Genomic DNA, 24778 nt, shown 5'->3' with positions numbered 1-24778 from the left:
CCAAAAATCTGGAAAAATGCATGGCAACACATTAACAATGGTCCCTCTGAGCAGGGGGAAGAGGCAGAGATGTGAGGTTAAAGGGATAACTTTATTTGCTATGGTTTGTTGGAAATTTTCACAATAATCACTTATGATAATTAAGAGAATAGACCCGTTTCCCAATGGGAAAAAGATGAGTCAGTCAATATACCTAAGGAACCACGCTCACAGGGACTGGATGGATGCATTCCAGGGACTGTGGTGGTGCCCTGCAGGCAGCCCTGGGGGGGGGCGTGTCTGCCCATGCTGGGCGGCCACAGGACCCTTGGTGCTCATGGATAAAGTGCTGTTGTCAACTGAGAGAAGCATTACAAAGTAACATGGTTTAACACCTTTTTAAAAGGCAGGACTATGAAATATCGTATTCCATTTATCAAATGCTTTTAAGTTCCATTTGCAGGTGGGGAAAAAAAATCTACTTAAAGCAACCAGGAAGAAAAACACATAACAAAACTATTGCCTCCAACAAAAAATATCCAATTGTGCTTAGAGACAAATGTTTCTTTTATTCAGATCCTATTAAGTTGCTTGTGGGGCTTTTAGTAAAATACACTGGAACCTCCAACCTGCAGCCAAGAGCAGAAAAAATGAAACCAAGGTCTGTCAGTCTAACATCTTACTACAGAGGAATGGAGACTGGCTGGGGCCACTTAGGAGATGTGCCTCAGAGGTGTCTACTTTTGTTCTTCAAGGCAGGAGGGATCTGTGGGACTGTGTAAGGAGAAATGGATAAACAACACAGCTAACATTTGCTGGATTCTTCGTATGTGCCGGCAATGGGCTGTGCGCCTTGTATTTATTATCTCAGTGCATCTTGGGAAAACCCAGGGGATGAGTGTTATTCCATTTTAAGGTGTAAAATAAGATCCATTGTAATTATTATTACCATTCGATATTTTAAGCACTTAATAGATGACAGATGCTATGCTAAATGCTTTACATGCACCATCTCATTTAATTCCCAGAATAATCGTATCCATCTGCTACACTGCTGCTCCCCATGCTACAAAGCAGGAAATTCTGACATTTACTAGTATGTACCTTGTCCAGAGTCACAGAGCCATAGGTGATGGAGCTGGGTTTGAATCCATGTCTTCTTGGGTTCAGGGATCATGCACTGTGGACACAGCTATTTACAGCAGTTTTGTATTGTTTGTAATATCCAAATGTTCCAAGCAAGATAAATGTCCAAATGTCCCAGCAGCAATGAGCTCCCTTAGGGTTTCCACTGTAGAAACAGGGCTCTGTGAACTATTTGTAGTATTTCAAGAAGCTTAACAGAAATGATAGACTCCGCTCCAGTGTTACCACATTGGCTAATTGCAATGTCAAGATCTCTTGTTTGAATAAAAACAAGATAGGCAGGCATTCTGTTGAACTCTGCTGGTCAGGAAATTATAAATGCTACTTATATATTACTAGAGGACCAATGCACAAAATTCATGCAAGGGGCTTGGCCCTCGCAGCCCTGGCTTCGTCCAGAAGGTGGTCCAGAAGGACATCCGGAAGGTTGTTCAGCTATCCGGAATAATTAGCATATTATGCTTTTATTATTATAGATTAATTTTTAATTATGTAAAAAAATTACTTAACGTTTAATATATGCTGCTTGCTTGGGAAACAATATATTTTAAAGCATGCATCCATAGGCCTATAAGAAATGGTGGTGAAAACTCCCTATTGGTAAAAACCTTTGCTACCATTTATCCCTCCCTGCCCAACTTCCCAATGACCTTCTCCCACCCTCCATTACTGCCCCCCTCTCTCGCCCCTGTTCCACTGGTGGGCTATTTTCTCCTCTGTTTCCTCCTACTTTATGCCTCTACTTCATCACCAGCCTTCAATCCCAGTCCCGGGATGGCTTCAGCCACAGGCACAGAAGGTGCTGCTAAGGACCAGCATGATACTCTGCCACCCCAAATTATTTCCCAAAATATACCTCCAAGTGTTTATTGATATTTAAACTACCACGGATAGAATGTCATTCTTCAACTCAGGTTAATTCCCTAGAGATGCTGAGAGGAGGGGATGGAATCGAATGGAGAATCTGGAAACTTCTAGGCATAGACTTCTCAACGGTACTGGCAACAGAGCTTGACCCCACACTAATGCTAAGGGCTTGTTAGACAGGGGAAGAGAGGAATAAAAAGATATACAACCTTCTACACTCCTTACCACAGTGAAAATACCCCTAGTCACTCCAGAGAAAAAATAGAGATCTGCAGCTCATTGGATGATAACTGACCTAGAATCCTTAGCAGGGTCTCCCCATTATTTTATTTATTTATTTATTTTGAAAAAGGACTCTTTCCCCACAGATTCCTTCTGAGCCAGCCAGGCACAAATCTAAGTTCAGAGACAGGTCTCATGAACATCCCGGGATCCTGGGTCTCAGCCAGAATTCAGAGCCTGCTCTCCCTGATAAACCTGCTTAGGCAAAAATTATGCCCAAAACTTTAGAAATATTACCACCAACAGGAGGCTTTAAGATATCACCCTCAAACCTCTTTCCAGTTGCTGGGAAGAGGTGGAGAAAGTAGGCCAATCTTAATCACAAGAGAGTTGGCCAGAAAAGAGCAATAAATCTGAGGGATGAATGTGAATCCTCTGATCTACGTGTGCAGTTACACAGCCTCAATGTTGTTTCTCAGTTCAGGATGGATATAACTAAACCCTCCCCAGAAACCCATCTCTATGAAGAGCAAGCAATGGAGGTGCGTGCCCCTCTCCACATGCTGACAAAATCACTGCCTCCTAGAACAAGAGCATTTCTTCTCATCTTGCAAAGTATGATCTCTTCTTTCTCAATCTCTCTTTCTCCCTCTCTCTCTGTCCCCCCATCAACCCCCACACTGTGAGTCTCTACTTTAATGCTGATAAAGCACGTGTGATTTTCTCCACCCTTCCCTAATTGTAATGGTGATTTCAACCAATGTTTACTAAAGTCCTATCATATGTCTAATATTGATATCATCCTCACCTCACTCTTTTTGGAAAGTAGATGACAAGAACATGGCCAGCTTATTTCCCGGTCTCCATAGTACACTCAGAGCCCCCACTCTGAAGCCCAGGCACTGGTCCTTCCCTAATCAGCTGCAAGCAGGACGGTCTTCCCTCTGAATGTTCAGCCCCTTTATGTTCTCAGCCAGTGAGAACCCACCTAATTGGTTAGTGTAACCAGTTCACCCTGAGCCACATCTATGTGTATAAGCCTAGCCACACACTGCGTTTCCTTCCGGTAAGAGCACAGCATCTAAAAGAAGTCTTCTGCTCCCCGTGTTCCTAGTGGGGGGGTCAATCTAGAGCCTTGGGAAGGTGCCTGAACAGCTGGTTGCTGCTCCTTTCCCAACCCCTGCCCTACCAACAATGAGATGACCAGGCTAGTGTTCATTATAAATCAATATCTCCGGAAACATTCTCTCAGCATCTGCTCCAGTGGTTCACGACCATGGCTGCACCTTTGGATTACCTTGGGACTTTCTACATGTAGCCCAGGGAGACCATTCACTGTGTGCCATGTGCTGTCCTGAGTGCTGGGGATTCAGGGACAGAGAAAGCCCAGGCCCTGCTGGCAATGGTGCCTGGGGGAGGACCACGCAGTACAGAAAGGGCCACACAGTGTTCTCCCAGAGCGCTGAGGATGCTCAGAAAAGACACAAAGAACCCAACTGGGGGGAATCTGGGAAGATGTCCTGAGAAAGACACTGTCAGAAGTAACTGGGAGGAATGTGCACCTGCTGTGTCCTTTGCTATAATAAAGAGGGCTTTCTAATAAGATGCTTTTCTCTAACAAGAGTGCAGGCTAATAACACCCAACTCAGCCTTATATGTTCTTCCTACCAAGCTCTTTCCCTCGGCCTGTGTCAGTCTGGCCCTGCTCACATTGAGTCTTGGGTTCCCATCTGCTCCCTAGATTTCTGATTATAATCTTCTCCCAGTCACGATGTCTTCATGAAGCAGAACCCACTGCCTCTTGGACTGCAGTCAGCTCGCTGAGGGAGTTCAGTCCTTTGGGTCTGGTAAGGTCTTGTTTCTCCCAGGCCCTAACCCAGCCAGTCTTGGTCAGCTCATCCTTCCCACAGAAAGCAACCAGGATGCCTTTGAAAGCAGGTAGTTACCTGTGTCTGAGTTGCCCCTTTCCCCAGTCACTGCCAATCTTCTACTCAGTAGTCAAAAAACCCAGTTCAGTCATCACCTTTGAGAACCCTTTCCTGTCTCATCACTCAAAATCCCCACCTCACCTTAGGCAGGACTGGTGCTTCTTTGTTTTGAGGCTTCACACAATTTTATTCATATTTCTTGGAAGCAGGGGACCACATCTTTCAATGTTTAATGTCCAAAGGGTAGCATCTGCTTGACACAGAGTAAGTACTAAGCACATGAACAAATATGGGAAATGAATGTGTTCATGGGTAGATGGATAGATAGACATATGAAAGTAAGGATGGATGAGTAGGTGGATGGATGGATGAATAGACAGATGGATTAAAAGATGGATGGATGGATGGATGGATGGTTAGACAGACAGATGAAAGGATGGATGAATGGGTGAATGATATTGCCTAAATTAACTTTATATATTATCAATACAGAGTCTGATACGAAATAAAAAATGTGCTAAATTATCTATTCTCAAAAAGCAAAGATGCTGGTGATATATGTACCATCACCTTCTCTTCTTTTACCCTACAACTAAGAAGACAAAGTATTGTCACTTATCTTCCAGAATATGGTTCAAGCAGATAAATAATTAATCTCCTGGGGGTGGTTATTTAAGAAGATTACAACTACTCCTCTCCAACCTTCCCTGAGTCATGGCATTCCTTGCCCCCAGATATGAAAGCATCCCTCTGTCCCCTAAAGACTGGCTCTATTTGCAGAAAAACAATTCTCCACTTTCCACAGAGGTGGCTTCCAGGTTTTGCTCCTTGGATTTCTAGTTCCTGTCCATGAGGTTCTTTGAGGCATATCTGTCCTTGATTACCTACTACAGTCATAGTGATGTTTGGGGAGGGGCATAAAATAAAATACTAGCTTTGCATTCATTTTTATATTTCTGATCCCATACAAAAATGCATAGTATAAATTACAATGTCTAAAAAAATCAACTATCTCTCAGATTATACCTCTAAATTATGCAGAGCATTCTTTAAAAACATTCATTATTTATTGCACAAATATTACCAAAAACAAAGATGAGATAATATACCCATCAGTCCAACCCTGCAACACATCTGACTTCTCATTCATTTATGATTCCTTCAAGTCCTTATATGTGCAAAAGACAATTTGTGTCCTGTTCTTTCCAGTTAACATGGCATAAGCATTTTGGGCAAAACTCTGTTTTTATATATCCTTTGAGGATGGGTAGGAGAAAGGTTTAGATTTAGACAGATTGAATTTTGCCTCTGCCACTAATGTGCTCCATAGCTAAACCTATTTATTTAAACTCCTGTAAGCCTCAGTTTGTTCTTAGGCAACCTGAGCATGATAACAATTTGCTCCCTGGATTATGGCAAAAATTAATGGACTTCTGTATATAAGGTGCTTTACACAGTGATTGACTTATAGCAGGTGTTCATTAATGCGTGACTCACAAATAACAGTAATATTTCTTAAACCTGGATCTGTTTTGAATTAGACTATAAAGTATGCATGAATAATTAAGATAAAACACAAAACTGAATTCAATTTGGGCTCCACCCCTAGAACATTGAGAGGTTATAGTCACTCACCTGAAGTGAGTGATACTTAGGTAAAAAAAAACTTGAAAATAAGAGAAAGCCAGCATCACTCTTTCATGGATATGTCTGAGTCACCTGCCTCAGATCACACAGACTGTCAGGACTAGAGCTGAAAATAGAAGTTCTCTAAAGCTGCAAAAAGGCTCTCAGACCAAATATCACCTTCTCTGTCACCACCACCTCAGCCAATACAGCGTGAAAAGCAGATATCACTAATAAATCAATACTTATGGGATTACATTGGGGCAAGAAGAAAGGGAAGAGGAAACATATATTAAGTATCAATATGATAGTCATGATGAACAAAATATTATGCAGAGGTGAGCTGAAGCTCAGAGAGGCCATGTCACTTCCCCAAGATCACACAGCTCATTAGAGGCGAAGGTGGAATTTGAACCCATGTCTGTGGGCCTCCAAAGTTCATAATCTTTCAATTTAACTCAATGAAAGTCAACAGATACTTTTTGTGCCAGGTACTGTGTTAGGATATGGCAGTGAACAAGAGAGATGTAGTCCTCACACTCATGGGACTTATTGTCTAGGTAAGGGAACCGATAGTTTGAAGGTGAACAAAGTGTGATGATTGTCAGGTAAGGTGAAGGACCTACAATGTTCAGAAACTGTTCATGAAAAGAGGACAGGTAACCGTGAGCCTCTGCTCTCTGTCCCAGGGTTCCTTTACACTCTGGGTTAAACATGCTCACACAGACTGACCACCGTCATTGTATGGCATTATTTCTACAGGAAAATGTGTGTTGAATTCTAAATTTGGGAGCACAACAATATATGCTTTGTATATGATGTTTAATGCAACAGCAACAGATTTGCCTTTCTCATTAGGGTCTGCTGAGTATAAAAAAATAAAATTAGTGTCAGTGTGTATTCAAGAAAGTAGAATAACTGAGGATGAGAGGATCAATCAAAACACAAAGATTAATTATTGAGCATCTGCTCAGACTTCGGCACTATGCCCAGGCAGCGTGGAAGTAGAGGAGAGATAGAAGATTGGATTAGCCCCATCCTCGGAGGGCCTATAAACTAGAAGTAGGATACCCACATAAGAGCATGCCCAGGAAATGATAGGCTATGACAGAATTCCAAGAGGCTGGGGTGGACACACATCTGTGGAATGCACTAGGTGGTTGAGAGATAAGGGGAACCGACCCAGGCTTCAAAAGACAGCGATGATCTGAATAGTCAGAGAGAGTTCCTGGTGGCAGTGGGAGGAGTGTTAACCATGGAGAAGGCGCAGGACAAGGTGGGCCCTGAAAAATGAATAGACCATTGAGACCAAGCACCGGAGTTGAGGAACACTGAGAATTAAGACCCCGGAGGTAGTTTTGAATGAATGAGCATTTTGTCTTAATCACCTTCGCATCCATGATACCCAGAATGGTGCCTGACAAACAGTAGGTGCTCAGATAATGTTTTGTGAGATGGAAAGACATTGCCTTAGTTGAAAAGAAAAATAGCAAAATAATAGAAAAAGTGCTGGCCCTGTTTCAACATATGCCAGACATGCCTAAAATGACAAGAACAGATGTAAAACTGCAGATAATTAAGCGCTAAATTCTATATAAAACCAAAAGTTTTCAGACTGCATCTGGGAGATTGATAAGATAGGGCAGAAGGAATCTGGGATGATTTCTTAATGGGAGGGGAAGTTGGGTTGGGTCTATCAGGAAAGGCAAAGTCTGGCTCTCAGGAGTCACAGTTCAGGTGGGTGAGGCAAATAGCATAAACCTGCAACTCAATCACCTAGAAAACAATAGGAAGTAATGCAAGTAGCTTCATTAAATAATTTGGCAAGTGTGCCCGGCTCATGTGGCTCAGTGGTTGAGCGTCGACCCATGAACTAAGAGGTCACAGTTGGATTTCTGGTCAGGGCACATGCCCAGGTTGTGGGCTTGATCCCCAATAGGGGGCGTGCAGGAGGCAGCAGGTCAGTGATTCTCTCTCATCATTGATGTTTCTACCCCTCCCTCCTTTCTTCTCTGAAATCAATAAAAACATATTTTAAAAATAATAATAAACTGGCAAGGGAAATGAAATAGATCGGTGGGCTAGATTCAGGTCATGAACCTGTAATTGGGGGCCCTCAGCACAACCACTAAATGCCCTCCAGATTGAGGAACCAGGTAAACGACTGAGAAAGAGGACAGGATGAGGGCTGGTGGGGCAGTGAGAGACTGGTCTACCTGGAACGCAGCATATACTGCAGGCAGTAGGAAAGGTGGGTGGAGGGGAAAGCCAAGCGGAGAGTGAATTCCAGTGGAAGAAAGGGCATTCATTAGAGAGGGAAAGACAGCTTTAGCATGTTGTTTGGAGAAACCAGGCTGGAATTAAACATTCCATTTTCTAACCTGTGCTGCCAAGTCAGTTGTTTATGCCTGCGGCTAATATTATCTGAACTCTCCCTGAGAAAATGTCCATTCTAGAACTCTTGGGTTGTTTTCTGGAAACTTTTTTCTGGTACAGTCCCTGGTTGTTGCCCCTGGATTGCGTGTGGCAGCTGGGGCACTCCAGACAGAGCCGTGGATCAAAGGCATCTTTAAAAACCAAGCACTTCCTTTCCCACTCACCATGCTTCTCTTAAGGATTTACATTTAGACCAGTTGGGCAAATCAAAGTTATAGTTCCCTCAGTAACTGTAACCTGGACCAAACATAGCTACATTTTTCTGCTGCTGAGCGGGCTTTTAACTCACGCTGCCAACTGTGAAGGGGAGATTTAATTCAGACATTATGTAGGAAATGCTTTTTGGAAAGCAAGTGGCTGGCCCAGGGAAGGTTCAGTGTAAATGGCTGTTCCTTTCAACTCGTGCTTTTATGCAAGGATTCCCTGCAGACAGCAACCCTCCTCGGCATCCTTTCGGGGTGAACAAAAAAGCGCCTCTCCACGCCTGCCAGCTGCCACGCTCGCGCATTCACGCGCAGAGCCCAGCTTTGTTACCACAGGTGCCGTATTGGCAAGAGGCACTACACAGAGCCAGCACTAAGGGGAGAGATCAAGGCTCTTGCCCATGGGACAAAATGTAAGAGGCATCCCAAGAACTCAGTAATCCAGACAAATCAAACTTAATGTCTCCGTTTAAAAGCTAAAAATTAATGCAAAAAAATAGATGATGAACCAAATATCAAACCATACTGCATGGAAATATTATTTTCCTTGGTCAGTGCATTTTTGGTGCCCCGTACACTTTGCCCCCATCCCTAGGTAAACTTCACTTGCCTCACCCTGGTCCTGGCCCTGGGAGGCACCAGGTGGGTATGGAATAGAGGGCAGAAGGGAGTGCACCAGGCCCTCGGGGATCTGGCTGCAGGCAAACTCCTTTATACTTTGGTCCTGGCAGATAAAGAAATATTGAAGAATATGTCAAGAAGTATTTCTAATGGTTGCTGACGGAGCAGAACATATTGGGTTATTAATTTTATTGGGGGGAATTCTGGTCAACCATCAACAAAAGCTGTCTTTTCATTTTCCAGATGGATCCTCTGAGATTAAACAAGCCAAGGACCATCTGGGAAGTTATGCTAAACCACCCACGCTCCAAGCCTGTCAAACAAAGATCAGGTGACATTCAAGCCCCAAAAGTTGGCCTAGGAATCATGGCGTGGACAGGGCTGTCAGAGAGCCCAGGACAAGGCTGCAGCCCTGGAGGTCCTGTAGCCAGGACAGGCTCTCTGCTCCCTTACACTCCCAGCCCCCCACCCAGTCCTGGGTTAGTGCACGCTGATGGTTTAGTCACGCAATGGCCTAATTGCTCATTTGATCACCTCTTGCTAGGCTGGAGCAGTTCAGTGTAGAATCCTTTACTAAGGATAGTCATTTGTCTGCGGATTTTATAGTTTTAACTGAAAAGGCAAAGAAATCCCCTCACCCATCAGCATCCCTTCACGCTGGAACGGGTGTACTCTGGGGAACTGCTCACCCTCCCAATGCATCCTCTGAAAGTGGGCAAGCATCCCTCACACACTGCAAAATTAATCTTTAAAATGTTTCTTATTTTGAAATGTCAGACTTGAAGAAAAGTGGCAAATGTAGCAGAGAAGGTGCCTATGTACTCTTCATCCAACTTCCCGACATGCTAACATAACCGGAGCGCAACGGTCAAACCAGGAAATTCACAATGGCACAATACTACTAACTGAACGGCGGGCCTGATTCTAGTTTAGCCAGTTTCCTTCTAATGTCTAGTTTCTGGTCCATGACCCAATTCAGGATTGAAAAGTGAATTTAGTTGCCATGGTTCCTAAGTCCCCTCCAATATGTGATGGGGTCTCCTGGCCTTTCACATGACCTGATCTTTTGAAGAGTACTAGTCTATGGTTTTGTAGAATATCCTTCAACTGGGGTTTGTTGAATGCTTTCTAATTATGAGAGCCGGGTTGTGCCTTTTTGGCACGATTCCCCACATGAGTGGTATGTGTACTCAGTACATCTTGTCAAGAGGCACAGGGTGCTGATTTATGTCCTGACTGGGGATGCTCTCTGTCATCACCTGGTTAAGGTGGCACCTGTCAGGTTTCTCCACTGTAAAGTTGCTATCGTTCCTTATGTCATTAATAAGTGGATACTTTGGGAAGATACCTTGAGACTGTGCAAGTATCCTGATTCTCCTCATACTTTAGCCCAACAAGTTTGGTGTCCATAGATGGTTCTACCTTGTAACAATGATGACTGTGATGTTTGCTAATCAAAATGAATTTTTATTCATCTTTGAACCCTATTTAAGGCCAAAAGGTCAAAACCTACTGAAGGGGAAAACAATACTGTCCCGGGGAAGTATGCTTCTCCTACAGCTGTGTGGACTGAACATCTGGTTTAGGCAGAGCGAACCTGCAGCCCGAGGTCACTCTCCCCACCCCTCACCTGTGTAGGAACCTGGGCGCTCTCTCCCTGGCCAATGTAGGTCCCCACATTCTCAACACGGCCAGGAAAAAAGCCATTGCCAGTCAGTAAGCATTGCCATGGCAACTGAAGCATCCTTCTACATCTCTGCTCTAGGTTGTGTTTAGTCTGTCTGAAAAGCCGCTGCCTCCCCGGAGCAGCTTCTCTTTGCTCAGTCCCATGAGCACCTTTAGGGCGGCAGAGCCAGGGCCACGGGAAGAAGAGGCGCGCGGGCAGCTCCCCTGGGCTTGCCTTGTTTTCTGCAATTCCTTCGAGTCCCAGGCAGTGATGTGTCTGCACATGTCGGTTCTCAGGGAAGAAAAACGAAAGGTCTGGATATACAGTGTTGGCGATCCTTGCGTGAGTCCTCACTGACGGTGGATTGCAAGCTGCCAATGTGACGCCACTGAACAAGGATGTGGGGAGAGATGGGCGGCCGCAGAGCATGGCGTAGTATTCCCGCCAAATGAACCCAATAGATGCAAGAATCCAGGGTAGAGATCTTAGGAAGTGATGCGTTTTGAGTATCTATTTGTTGCCTCTGATTTTAATTACTCTATTTATTTATAGATATTTATATAAATTTTTAATAATGGCAGTGATTGAATAAAATAACTCACAAGATTCCTAAAATGTAATGCTGGGTGCTCAGGAGCTGGTGTGAGCCAGCCCCGGCTCACCACCCCCTGCAGTAATTATCCTGAGCCCCGAAGTTGTGGGACCCCAAGGAGCCCCTGGAAAGGAAAGGAGGCTGGCTCTTTTCTCAGTCCCCCCGGGAACACTCAGGAAGTCCAGCTGCCCTGCAGGGACGGCTTTGCTCTGGCTGCAGATCTTCCTTGGCAAGCCTCCTCCGAAGCAGCCGGTGCCGCAGGCTGGCAGGGAGGGGCTGCCTCCAGTGGGAAGGGCACGGTACCTGTTTGCCATTCTCCCAGGCGGCCACGTGGCCCTTTGCCGCTCTTAGAAGAGAGCCAGGGGTGCCTTAGAGGCAGCCTGGAACAGTGGGGGAGAAGGAAGGAAGGACAGCGAGGGAGGAAGGGAAGTGGATGGGGTGCCAGGTGCGGAGCTGCCTGTGTTCACAGGTGCTTGTGCTCCCTGTAATCCTGACCACCTGGGGAAGCAGCACCCCATTGCACAGAGAGATTGCAGGACTCCCCCAGGTCCCCAGCTAGGAAGAAGCAGAGGTCGGATGCAGGCCTTCTCTGCTCCCCATCCTCACCCCAGCATACGACACAGGGTCCAGGACAGGCCCCGGGTGTCTGCAGGATGAGCATATGAATGGAATGTGGTCAGACTCCAGGGCCTGTGCTCGCCCCTCCACCCGGGAACTGACGCTGGGAAAGTGTAAATGCACAGTGGTGGGAGGGGAGGCGTGGCGTGGCGTGGCGTGGCGTGTGGGAGGCCCGTGACTTTGGAGTGAGATGGGGTGACTCCCTCCCAGCTCTGCCCTTTACTAACTCTCTGACCTCAGTTAGGATCACCCAGCCTCTCTCTGAGACTCAGCTTCCTCACTCATACAATGGGGATAATAAAGCCTACCTTGGTGGCCAGAAGCAAGCAATTATGACTTATGAGGAAAGACTTTACAGGCTAGAAGGTGCTGTGGGAAAAGAGTGTATCAGATGTCACTGTCCATGAACTCATAATATCATTCCATTGGTCTAGCAAAGGCACATTTAATGCCATGGAAGCAGGGGATGCGCAAGGGAATAAAGAAAATGGCCTTGGATACAGCAAGAGGGTTTGATCTATTTCAACTGCAAGTTGGGGATTAATTAGCTGTTCTTTGCTTGGAATGCACCCCAGACAAAGAATTTCAGCAAGCCCTGTCTCCTGCCTTTTATTTGAGATACGAGGGAGCAGATAGGATAGGATAAAACCTGCCGCTTTTGCACGGTGGTATTGATTCCTGGGAATTAAATGGTAATGCAAAGAGGAGGCAGCAGCCTCCCTTCACGCCTGCACCAGGCCGGCTGCCGAGGATTAGGAGAGAGCACGGCGCTCAGGGTGGCCGGGGGCTGCTCTTCAGAAGGCACCCAAGCAGAGAGCTGTGGAGTCTGCGTCTCTCACACGCGGGCAGGTCAGGGCAGCTCTGGACCAAGAACACCCTCCGGGCAGACTACTCCCTGTGCACGCCACCCATGGGACCTTAGCAGAGCTGAAGACGCTAATGCCCTGCTGCTGTCAGTGCCTGGTCCCTTTTAAGAGAGGGGCATGCCTGGCAGTGGGAGTGCGTGTGTGTGTTAAAAACTACATGCACCGAACATCAGACATGCATGTTCAGCATATTGACAAATCACCTCTAGCAGGTGGGGGAGGTGGAGGGGTGGGAGCAGGAGTTAAGGATGAAAGGTAAGAAATACACAGACACACCACACACCACACACACACACACACACACACACACACACACACACACGAAATAAGGAAGGGCCTGTGCAGACCCATGAGGATAACATGTCATAAACTGAGTGTGGTTCATTTAACCCCCTGTGCCCAACATCCAAGGAAGGCAAAAGGAGGAAAAGGCATATATATATCCCCTTAGACTCAGAGCCGAAGACCCAAGGGAGACACCAGGGCCTGCCATGGATCTGGGCAACTCATACTTATTCATTCCTTCAACAGATAGTTTTGTGCAGCCACCATTGGGGGTGGGGAGGGGAGGGCAGAGCTGCAGGGCAGGTTGGTAGACCTCTCTCATCAGGGCTTCCTGGTTCCACAGGCAGGTAAGTCACAGAGGATGACACACAGATGCTACCCGGAGCAGGCATAAGCTGCTCCTGCGACCACAAGAGAGGGGATGCATTCTGGCAGTGCCCACAGCACCCACACAGCCCACAGGTGAGGGAATGCTGGGCAGGCGAGGGATTGAGAGAATGTTAACGGAGCAGGAAGATGGAGAGGAAAGAGGGATTAGTATGAGGCTAGGCTGGAAGTGTAAGCTCAGAGGAGCCCGCTAGTGAGGTTTGCTCTCTGAGCTCCTGCGCTCAAGGCCTGGCAAGGGACACACAGGGAAGTGTGACAAAGCAACCAGTGCCGTAATATCAGTCTGAACACACGGGTATGACAAGCCAGAGAAGGAAGTCCTTAACCCTGCCTGGGGTGGGGGGCGGGGGGAGTGAGAGGAAGAGGATGTGGAATGGAGAAGATTTCGGAAGGGAAGCATTATTTGAGCTGAAGCTAAAAGAAGTTGAGCGTCTTACTTGCCTAGAAAGAATGGGAGCTGGGGAGGACATTCCAAGCAAGAGCAAATGCAGAGGTGAAAGCTCTATGTGTCTAAGCTGATGAGTCCAAGTCTGAGATCCCCCCATACCAGTCAGGACTGAAAGGCGCCTTGGTAAGACCCACAGGTCTAGTCCACGGACTCCAAGGGTTTATTTTTTTAAAGCAGATTTTGTGCATTCTCTATGGCATCCACGATGCAAATACTGGTACAGCCACTTCCTTCTCTTCAGAATCTGGAGCCATCTTTCCCCGCTGTGTGATTGGCAGGCGGGGTACAAACAAGGACTCTCTTTTCCTTCCGAGGGATGAAACGTAAAAACAAAAAGCCTGTTTTAAGAGGGAAAACCAACTCCCTCCTGGTCTGGCGCAAAATTAAATTTTATGAGTGACTCAGCAGACGGCCAGGCACAGAACGAAGCCGGTGGGAAACTGCCTTTCAAAGCAACGGAAGTTGACAACTAAACTTGGCCGGGGAGGGGAGAAAGGGGGTTACTAGAGGCAGAAGCCTGACCTTTCACCCTTCACCCGAGCCTGTCTCTTTCCCACGCTAAGTGCAACTCACGCAGCTGAGTGAGGAAATTTAACACCATCATTAAAAAAATACCGACACCCAGGATAAGGCGGACATCTGCCCTGAGTCATATGCCACCCAGGGTTACAATGAATAAAGTAATAACAGGGAAACAGCTTGCACATGCCAGGCCTGCTGTGCTGGGGTGGAACTCCTGGAACAATGACGACCTATTGAAGACAAGCATTCTTTCCCATCCCCAAAACACACAATGCCCCCCAAAAGGAAGCTTGGCATCCTGCACTATAATTGCAAACTTTCCACACGTGTTCTGTCCCTGGGCAATGGTTCCGTCAGGCAGACATAGTCTATGCTTGGGGAGGGCAGATGGGCTATTCCGTGATGCCCACAAAGAACCACTAAACAATGGATGGCTATGCTGTTATCAGCAGACAGGGTTCTAATAACCAGGAAAAAACAATTCCAGGATATTCACCCTGGGAGCCTTTTTTATTTTTCTTCCTAATTTCTGACTTTGAGAAGTTGGTGCCTGTAGAAACCAAATGGCACATCCAACGGTCTGGATTCTCAAAATCAGATCTTTGCACAGGCCATGTCCCCGCTGCCGCATGAAAATGAATATAGGAGTACAAATGAATGGGCTTGAAGATTCTGCCATTTTACGGTTTATTAAATGCCATATTGCAAGATGCTAGGTTTTATAGACTGGAAAGGGCTCTTCAATTAGAAAGGTAAAGGCCTGAGGATGAGCCCAACTGTTCTTCTATTTCCAGGGAATACTGAAGATGGGGGAAAAATTAGGTCATATTAGAGCAGTGATTCTTAAAGTGTGGTCCCCGGACCAGCACCATCCATATCACCTGGGAACTTGTTAGTAAAAATCAATGATCAGGCCCCATCCTTCCAACTTAACAACCAGAAACCTGTTTTAATAGCTCCTTCAAGTCACTCAGATTCACGCTCAAGTTGCAGACCTGCACTGAGCGGTGGTCCTCACCCTGGCTGCCTGTTCTCATCACCTGGCAAAGCTGTCATTGAGATGCCCCCGCCCACCCCAGACCAATTAAATCAGAAGAGCTGGGACTGCAGCCTCGGCTCGGCTGCTTCTGAAAAGCAACGTGGGTGATGTGAATGTGCAGCCCGGGTTGAGAGCCACTCTGTACCATAGCAAGAGAGATTTAGATTAGATACTTGGGATTTCTGACTTTCCATTTGGTTCAAAGTAATCATGGCTACTGAATGAATTTCTGTCAAAGAAAAAGCTCTTGAGAAGTGGAGATATTTCCATCTTCAAGAGCTGGAGAGGTTAGTCGGAAGCTCCAAAAGCATCCAAATCTTGTACCAAACCCAGTGGTAATACCAGTATTTAAAAACTCATCCAGCAGACAGGCACTCCCCCTGGGGAAAGGGCTGGCAGTCCCCATAGTAGGAAGTCATAATGGAAGCAGTGCACTGGAGGCAGCAGAGAGAGAAACCATGCCTCTCACACACCTCCAGTCCAGATGCCACAGTCCCCCAGGGGAGCTCCGAGCCTCGCACTCACTTCTCTGCTTTGAAGGCCCACGGCCCAGGGTGTCTGAGACAGTGCCTCCTCTTACCAGTGTCTGCTGGTACCCAATATGCACAGTGATGACCACCTGTCAGGATGGAACTCCAGGGGACCACTCCCATGGGGTGGGTGGAATCCCCGAATCACGGCTGAACTAATGAACTGTGAGCCGGGGCCATCCTCCCCTACTCGGGCAATTGGCAGCTAGCCCATTAAAAGTGTGTTCCTCAAACTGGGTCCACTGGCACAGTCCACACGAAAAGGGATGTGAGCATTACTCAAATATAAGGAACATTGTAAATTCTTTTCAACAGGAAGAGGTAACATTCTGTGGAATGTTTCTGGAGAAATGTTAGGCCTACATTCATGTCCCCGCACTGTGAGAGTTAAGACAAAATTCTCCCTTAAAAAGTTTTTTTAAAGATCAAATAGCAAAGACTAGGGCCAGTTCAACAACCGGCTCATGAGTGTATATATGAAAACACCACCATCATCATAACATCACAGAGTGAATCTTCAGTAGCCAAGTTTTGGGGTATTATACACTCTCTCCCCAAGGAAAAGGGTGAGGATAGAAAGAAAAGACAAAGACTAAGCTTTAGTATCCCCAATGCCTATCACTATGAAGACTTTGGAGTTGGACCGACCTGTGTTTGAATTTTGACCATGCAATTTATTTGCTGTCTAGAGTTGAACATTAAGCTTATGAATTTCAGGTTTTTCATCTGTAAAATGAGGATAACAATCTTGGGCACTGATAAAAGTGAGCAGAACGAAGGCATGGATTGCATCCTGCACAGTGCCGACGAAATAGGAAATAAAGTAGCATTTGCAATCATTAATTATTCACCCTTGAACACCCAGCTGAAGCTTCACTTTCTTGGTGAAGGCTTCCTTGACAAAAATGTTTATACACACACACACACACACACACACACACACACACACAGAGTCTTTGTGGCTCCGGACCCCTAGTATGCATGTAGATTTTAGTTGATAGGTTATATTGCAATTGCTTATTTATATGTCTGTAAAGATTTTCTTAAGAGACCATGCCTTTGTATACCCAACATCTGGCACACACCTGGTGAATCATATATACAATGAGTGAATGAGTGAATGAATGAATGAATGCTTGAAAAAAGCAAGCACGCTGCTGCATTTTCATAGTAATGAGATGAGAGGAAGCTTAATTAGAAAAGCAAGAATGGAAAGAATGATACAGAAGAGAAAAACGCAAAGAAATTGATAGTGATGGTTGACTATGGGATATGAGCAGTGAAGGAGCATTGTTCTGCAGAGTTTTCTAATTATAGTCAATCACAGATAGAGTTCATCCAGAAAGTCCTTCTCTGAGGATTTTTCTGGGAGTGGGGGTTGGGAGGGAGGAGGAGGAAAGCTTACACTAACACTTAGAAAAGATTTAGTTGATTGTTTGGTTCTACCCTGTCCTCTGAAAGCAGCCCATCTAGGGGCAAACACCTCCTGGGCATCACTCCTAAGCAATATGCTCATCCAGAATAACTCTTAACCATTTTCTCCATTGCAGGGGATAACTGGAGAAATAAGATTAAATCCAATTAGTGAAGAAAGTGGTAGGAGGTTTTTCTCTTGGCCATGTAGGCATGGGAAATTGCTTCTCCTGCCCCTGCAAACCAAGCTTTGGAAATGGACCAGTCATCTAAAAAGCCTGCAATATGTATTACCTACACCATAAGACTGTCCAATGAGAAATATGCCCACATATTCTCAACTCCAATCCTTGGGCCATCTTTCACAGTCATGGGGGTCAGTCCCTGGAGAAGCAGGCCCACTGAGCAAGCCATTGACCTTCATCTTTAGACTTCAATTGCCATTCGTCAGCACAAACATTTTAGAGCTTCATCAGCTCGGCCCTAGTCTGCGTCCAGGATATCTATGGCATCGTGAGCACTCACCGCATCCTGAGAGCTGAGCACCTCCAGAATGCTGTTGAGTAACTCCACGCAGTACCTCTTCTCCTGCAGCTGCTGCTGGGACCCGTCATCCTTCTGCTCGAGCAGCTCCTTCAGCTCTCTGGTGATGACAGGAAGCAGGATGTCCCGGCATTCTGGAACGAAGGCAATGCAGATGTGCTTGAGCATCCTCATTGTTCACTTTCCTTTCTTTATTATTTTTAGGAAACTTTTCATGAAATAACTAATTCAAGAATATAGTCTCCTTGTAAAAATGTTAATGTTAAACATTAGGTTAAGATTCCCATAGAAAAGCACTCACCATTCTGGTCCCTCCCCCAACCTGTTTGGACTGGCCATAAAAACAGCTATGGAATAATTAAGACCAGATTGTGTGTGTGTGTGTGTGTGTGTGTGTGTGTGTGTGTGTGTGTGTGTGTGTTTAAATTCATTCTGTTGGGATTCTAGTTGTGATACTTCCGTTAGATTCCATCACAAAGATATGAATCCCAGAGAATAGGCCAGTTTGGAGATCTTTAGATATTAACAAAGATCTCCTTGGGAAGTCACTAGACTTTAAATTCTAATTAAAATTGAGCAAAATTAGTAAATTCTCATGGAAAGGTCTAGTAGAGAGCTCTCCATCCTAGAAGTATTTAAGCAGAAGTAGTTGCCTATGGAGAGGCATTCAATGTATCAGATGAGGCTCAGTTGGTTGAGCAACATCCCATGCACCAGGAGGTTGCTGGTTTGCACATGCCCGAGTTGCAATAGGGGACATGCAGGAGGCAGCTGATCGATATTTCTCACTGATGTTTCTATCACTCTCTCCCTCTCCCTCCCCCTCTCTGAAATCAATAAGAAAACATGTTAAAAGATGTTCTTAAAGTATCAGATGAAGGGCTGAACTGAATGATTGTTAAACCCCATCAAATATTCTATGATTCCAGACAATATAGGTGCAGAGGAAGTAGCAGGAAGGAGGATACCTTCGCTGGGGGAAAGGCAGTGGACATGTTTACAAACCACTGTGGTTGTGGGCGCTGCAGCGGTTTACCAATCTGAAAGTCATCTACTTTACAGATCAAAAACTGTATCTCCAACAAGACAAAGCCTCCTGGTGCTGAGAGTCAGTAAGATTTTAGCCGAGGAAGCCATTAATAATGGAGCCTGTTTTTCAGAAGTACTTTTGTCTTCTTGTGAACCATGATTTCTCAGAAACGTCTGGCTCCTCCGTTTGGAGATGAAATGATTTTTCTCCTTTGTAATTGGAGCTGTGAAATCATATTAGTCCGTAAGGCTTCGGGAAACAGCATCTCTAAATTGCAGCTTGATTGTCAAGCAAACAAACACAAATGATTTAAAAGATAAATATTGCAGTGCCTCCGATCAATCTTTCTAGGCAGAGGCAATGAGTAGGAAAGACCTGCAAACCCAGCCTGGGACCCAGTGCCTGACACAAGCTGAAGACCTGCCAGCCAGTGACAAGTCTAAATTGCAATTCAGACCAGGTACCGAGGAGCATGCAGAGCTACTCTGTGTTTTCATAGAAAAGAGTCTTCATGTGTCAAAGTGGCTGCAGAGAGGAAGCTGCAGTGTTTCTGGGCCCTGCTTTCTTTCCAGAAAGTTTTGTCCTGTGGTAGAAGGTGCTAGTGCCTGAATGCACAGCTCTCCTGAAATGTGCCACGCTTTCACAATCATTTCATGGCCCAGGCACACTGCAAATAAGATGGTCCTTTTCCTCACCTCTTTCTCCCCAATATCAGGGATAGGGAGAAAGAATGAAATGGAGATCCTTTGGAAAACCACCTGGAGATGCATCAGGCTAAAATGCATCAGTGGCCATGGCCATGGCCATAGCCACGGCCATGGCCACGGCCCTAGGAGGGAGACACTCCCCAGAACATGTTCCAACTTCCCATCTGTGCACAGGCCTGCTCCTGCTCCTCAGCTCCCTCTCAGGATGAAGACATCCTTGTCACACAGTCAACCAGCAAATTTGATTCCTCCTCGCCATGAAGTCATATCCATCTCCATCTCCTGTGCCAAGTCTCCCACACTGACCTCCCCACTTTCAGTCTCAGGAGCAGAAATTTCCCCAAACTGTAGCCTGACCATGAGGGCCCTCCTTGAAGTTTCTCAGGCATCTCCTATTGCCCTGAGGGTGAGTTTGGTAAGCTCTTTGTGACCAAGCCCTTCTACCTGTCCAGCCCCCTCCTCCCACGCTACCCAGCCCTGTCTCTCCTCTTGCCGGACCTTTGTACTTTATTTCTTTGCCCATAATGCTCTTACCCACCCATCTTCTCCTCACTAACCACTTCCTGCTGTCTAGATCTTCATGGAGATGCGAATCCCCTAAGGCAATATTCCTGACACCCATCTCTGATCTGGGTGACCCTGTTCTGCGCTTCTGTAGTGCCCGGACTTGACTTCTGCCTCACCATTTGTCACTCTCTGTGGTCACTGTCTATGTAACAGGACAACAAGTGAGACTCTTGTCATCATCCCATAAATAAAACTGAGGCCTGAAGCTGAAAACAAAAGGTGTAATTAACCCACATTCTAAATTCATATTGTCTCTGGAAGCTGGGGTACATCATCATCCCTCAAGGTTTTTTGAGAGGTATGGGTTCAGTATGAGCCCAGAACTGAGGGAGGGTCCGCAGAGGCATGTGCATGGAATCAATGTCCACATGCAGAAGCCACCTCCCTGCAGCTGAGATGGCGGGAGGGAGAACCAAAAGAGCCACCCATAAAATCTACGAGGATGAGACTGGCACCCCAGGCACATCCTGGTTCCATCAGCAGAATGAGGAGACCGGGAGCATTCTGGAGCCCCTCTCCTACTAAGGGAGCAAGGTTAAAGACAGTCACATCTTCAGTGTGTTCACCCCCTTTCTAAGCCTGCCCGTGGCTGCCTGCACTTGAAATTTCACAGCCAGCCCTTCCTTCCTCACCAGCACCGGTTAATCCCCGGGTTAATCCACTCTTCACTCCTGCTCGATTTTCACAGGCTCTAAGGTGAAACTCATTCAGCTCCTATTGACTGCAAGGAGAATTCAGCTCAGCTCAACCCTCTTGGGGGAAGGTGAGGAACTTGTGGCTGTCAAGGATCACCCTGCCCTCGGCCGGGCGTTTTGGCAAACAAGTAATTGAAACTCCAAATTCTCCCGGGCAAGATCTGAGCAGCCTAAGTGCAGCTCTGCTCAGCTGCTTTTCTTCCACGGCTCGGGGAGCATCTGCACGTGTCAGAGGCCACTTGGTCCCGCCAGCCAGCCTCGCAGGGACTCCCACAGACACCTCTCCAGGCTGATGGATAGCAATTTCTTCTCACAACCTCCCTCCTCCAGCCGGTGGGACAGGGAGAAAAGTAATTCCACCCACCAGGAAATCAATAACTATCCACAAACTTCATATTCCAGATCAGGTTACAAGCCTCTTACAACTCTACTGGCATTTCCCCTAACGCACTCTTCACGATTCACTTCCCCACCTCCCAGAAAACACGCCTAATTACAAGGTCCAGAACCATCCCTCACTCTCCTCCTGACCGCCTCCACATGATGGACCTCTTCACTTTATGAACCCCCAGGACCAAAACACATCTCCCCAGCTAAACCAACACAGCCTACTTAGGAGACCTCAGAACTCGGCAGCTGTAAAAATCCTCGTCAGATATCCCAGGGAGGTAAAATCCTAAGAAAGAAATGGACTCCCAGAACCTTTGTAAATACTCACTTAAAGTCCAACCCAAGCTATTGCTTCTACCATACATCCATTATACTTAGCATAAAGCATGCCATTGTACTAAACCTATAAGCAAACACCCTACAAAAAGTTGGTACTTGCCATTCAGACTCACAGTGACAGCAGGGAGAGTAAATTGATATGTAAGTGCTGGAGTATTTAAGAAAATGTATGTTTATGTCTAAAAATGTCACACTGATTATAAATATAACTAATAGCCCGGTGCACAAAATTCATGCATGGGGGGATGGGGGAGTGGTGTTCCTCAGCCCGGCCTGCACCCTCTCCAATCTGGTACCCCTCGAAGGATGTTCTACTGCCGGTTTACAGGGATCGGGCCTAAACCGGCAGTCGGACATCCCTCTCGCAATCCGGGACTGCTGGCTCCTAACTGCTCACCTGCCTGCCTACCTGCCTGATTGCCCCTAACCACTCTGCCTGCCGGCCTGCTCGCCCCCAACTGCCCCCCGCCGCCAGCCTGCTCACTCCCAAATGCCCCCCCGCCAGCCTAATCACCCCCAACTGCCCCCCGTGCCAGTGTGCTCATCCCCAACTGCCTCCCCTGATGGCCTGCTTGCCCTCACCTCCCCTCCCCACTGGCCTGCTCGCTCCCAACTGCCCCCCTGCTGGCCTGCTCACTCCAAACTGCCCCCCCACTGTCCTGATCACCTCCAACTGACCCCCACTGATGACCTGCTTGTTCCCAACTGGCCCCCCTGCTGGTCTGCTTACCCCCAACAGCCCCGCCACCCACCAGCCTGATCACCCACAACAGCTGTCCCATCCTGGCCTGATCACCCACAACTGCCCTCCCCTCTCGGCCTCTAACCGCCTCTACCTCTGCCCTGCCACCATGGCTTTGTCCAGAAGAACGTCCGGAAGGTCTCCTGGAAGGTCTCCCAGTCTAATGAGCATATTACCCTTTTATTAGTATAGATACAGGCCTGGTGCATGGGTGGGGACCAGCTGGTTTGCCCTGAAGGGTGTCCCAGATTAGGGTGGGGGTCACGCTGGGGTGCCTGACTAACCTGGGTGAGGGGCTGATGGCTGTTTGAAGGCTGGCCATGGCCCCCAGTGACCCAAGATCCCAGTCTCTCCTTTTTTTCTTTTTTCAGTGCCTCCTTGAGCGGAGGCCAGGGCAGGCTGGGAGCAGGTACCTGGGATTTATTTATCTTCTATAATTGAAACTTTGTATCCTTGAGGGGAGGCCAGGGCCGGCCAGGGTGGGTGGGAAGCTTGGCTTCCTCCATTGCCAGGGGCAACCCAAGCCTCCTGCTCACTCCAGCTCTATGGCCACCACCACCTTGGTTGGGTTAATTTGCATACTCACTCTGATTGGCTGGTGGGCATAGCAGAGGTATGGTCAATTTGCATGTTTCTCTTTTATTAGATAGTATGTGTAAGCTCTAATAGTCTACATGCAACATATTTATATTAATGAATAGTTACTACAGCAGGCACTGTTCTTGGGGATATTATATGCTATTGGGGTATCAGAAATAATTTAAGAAGGTATTCATTGTCTTGGATTAGAGTCTCCAGAAGCAAGCTCTAAGATGAAACCTGGGTGAATGTGACTTACTTATTAGGAGGTGTTTCAGAAACCTCTGGAAGGGCCATGAGGGAAGGAGGCCAGGCAGGGTACAAAGGCAGACAAGTCTCACACCAGGAGCTCCGCAGACAGTGTGGGCCACAGGGGCAGAGCAGCGGGAGTGGTGAAACCTTGGGGATGGACAGCCCCAGGCACTGTGGGTGCTCTCCGTGCCCAGGCGAAGCAGGCCCCCACAGCTGGAGGGCAGCCCTGCCAGGCTGGAGCTGGCTGCTGAGAGAGAAAGCCTTCCTGGAGCTATGCACAGAAATGATCATGGATCCCAGGAGACCTGGGCAGATCCCTGAGAGCTGATGCGACAGCAACAAATACTGTTTGCTGCCCACAAAATAGTGAATGGGGCAGCGGGAGAGGCAGGGGCTGGAGTGAGCAGGGAAGACTGCCTCACGTGGGCAGTCAAGAAGGCCTCCCTGAGATGGAGACACTTGAGCTGATACCCGAGGGTGAAAAGGGAACTACCTACAAGGATCTCAGGGACAAGCATCCCAAGCAGAAGAAATGGCATGCAAAGGCCCTGGGGTGGAAATCTGCTTAGCTTGTTGGAGGGATATCACGTGGAGGTGAGTGTGACTGGAATTATAGGAAATGGAGAGCATATGAGACAATAAACTTAGAGAGCCTGACTGGGGCCAGGTCTCATTAGACCCCATGGCCCATGGTACAGAGTTTCATTACTAGGTGGAGATAAATTACTAGGTAGAGATTAATGAAGAGAGGAGGGAGGGTCTATAAAGAGCGGCATGAGAACACTGAGGAAGCTTTTTGTAGAGGGAAAGAAGAGGTATAATATTGATTGAGTCCTCACTCTCTACCACGTATTCTCTCTATGAAGAAGTATATCATTATACCCATTTTATGGATTAGAAAACTGAAGCTCAGAGAGATTCAGTAACTTACTTAAGATCACACACCTAAGTGGCAGAGCTGGGATTTAAACCCAGGAAATATGACCCCAGAGTTCATGTTCACATCTACTAAGCTCTCCTGTCTCCTTACTGTAAGAGTGAAGGGGAGAGAAGATAAAAGTTTGATGAGTTTGTGGCAGGAGAAAGATACAGAAATGGACACACTTGGGGTACAGTCTGGACGCAGTGTCAACACAGCTTGCTGATGGATGAGATGTGCTGTACAGATGTGTACACATATGCATTTTGAGCATGCGACTGAGAGGATCATAGATTGATTTTAGGGCTTATCAAATTAGGATCTAATCATGGTGATCATTCCACTGCCTCAAGTAGCAAGTAATGAAAGGCTTCCGTTGACATTTCTCTGATGATGTGGAGTGGCTACAGACATGGCCTGTCTATCATCACACCTCCCGAGGCTGTTAGGGCAGAATCAGTGTGCTGACAGCTACCTGCACTTGCAGCTACCCCTTCACACCTTCTGAGATCATGCACCCTGCCATTGCTGACCATGCTGCCATGGCCTCCTCCCTGACAGCGCACTCATTCAACCACCATCCAGCTCCATAGAAAGTGCTTTTAGGCCCTAGCTGGTTTG

The 24778-nt window shown here is 46.9% G+C and overlaps 1 protein-coding gene across 1 annotated transcript in view; it reads right to left on the bottom strand.

Moving 5' to 3' along the window:
• DOCK2 (dedicator of cytokinesis 2) overlaps window positions 1–24778 on the bottom strand; it is a 365999-nt gene that overhangs the window by 211566 nt on the left and 129655 nt on the right. Inside the window, exon 26 of the mRNA XM_079772611.1 lies at window positions 17920–18071. Coding sequence (XP_079628737.1) covers window positions 17920–18071 — 152 coding nt within the window. The remainder of the gene's footprint in view (window positions 1–17919; window positions 18072–24778) is intronic.

This window comes from Cnephaeus nilssonii, assembly GCF_951640355.1.
Source record: "Cnephaeus nilssonii genome assembly, chromosome: 5".
Taxonomy (NCBI): Eukaryota; Metazoa; Chordata; class Mammalia; order Chiroptera; family Vespertilionidae; genus Cnephaeus; species Cnephaeus nilssonii.
This window is presented reverse-complemented; position numbering and strand designations above follow the sequence as displayed.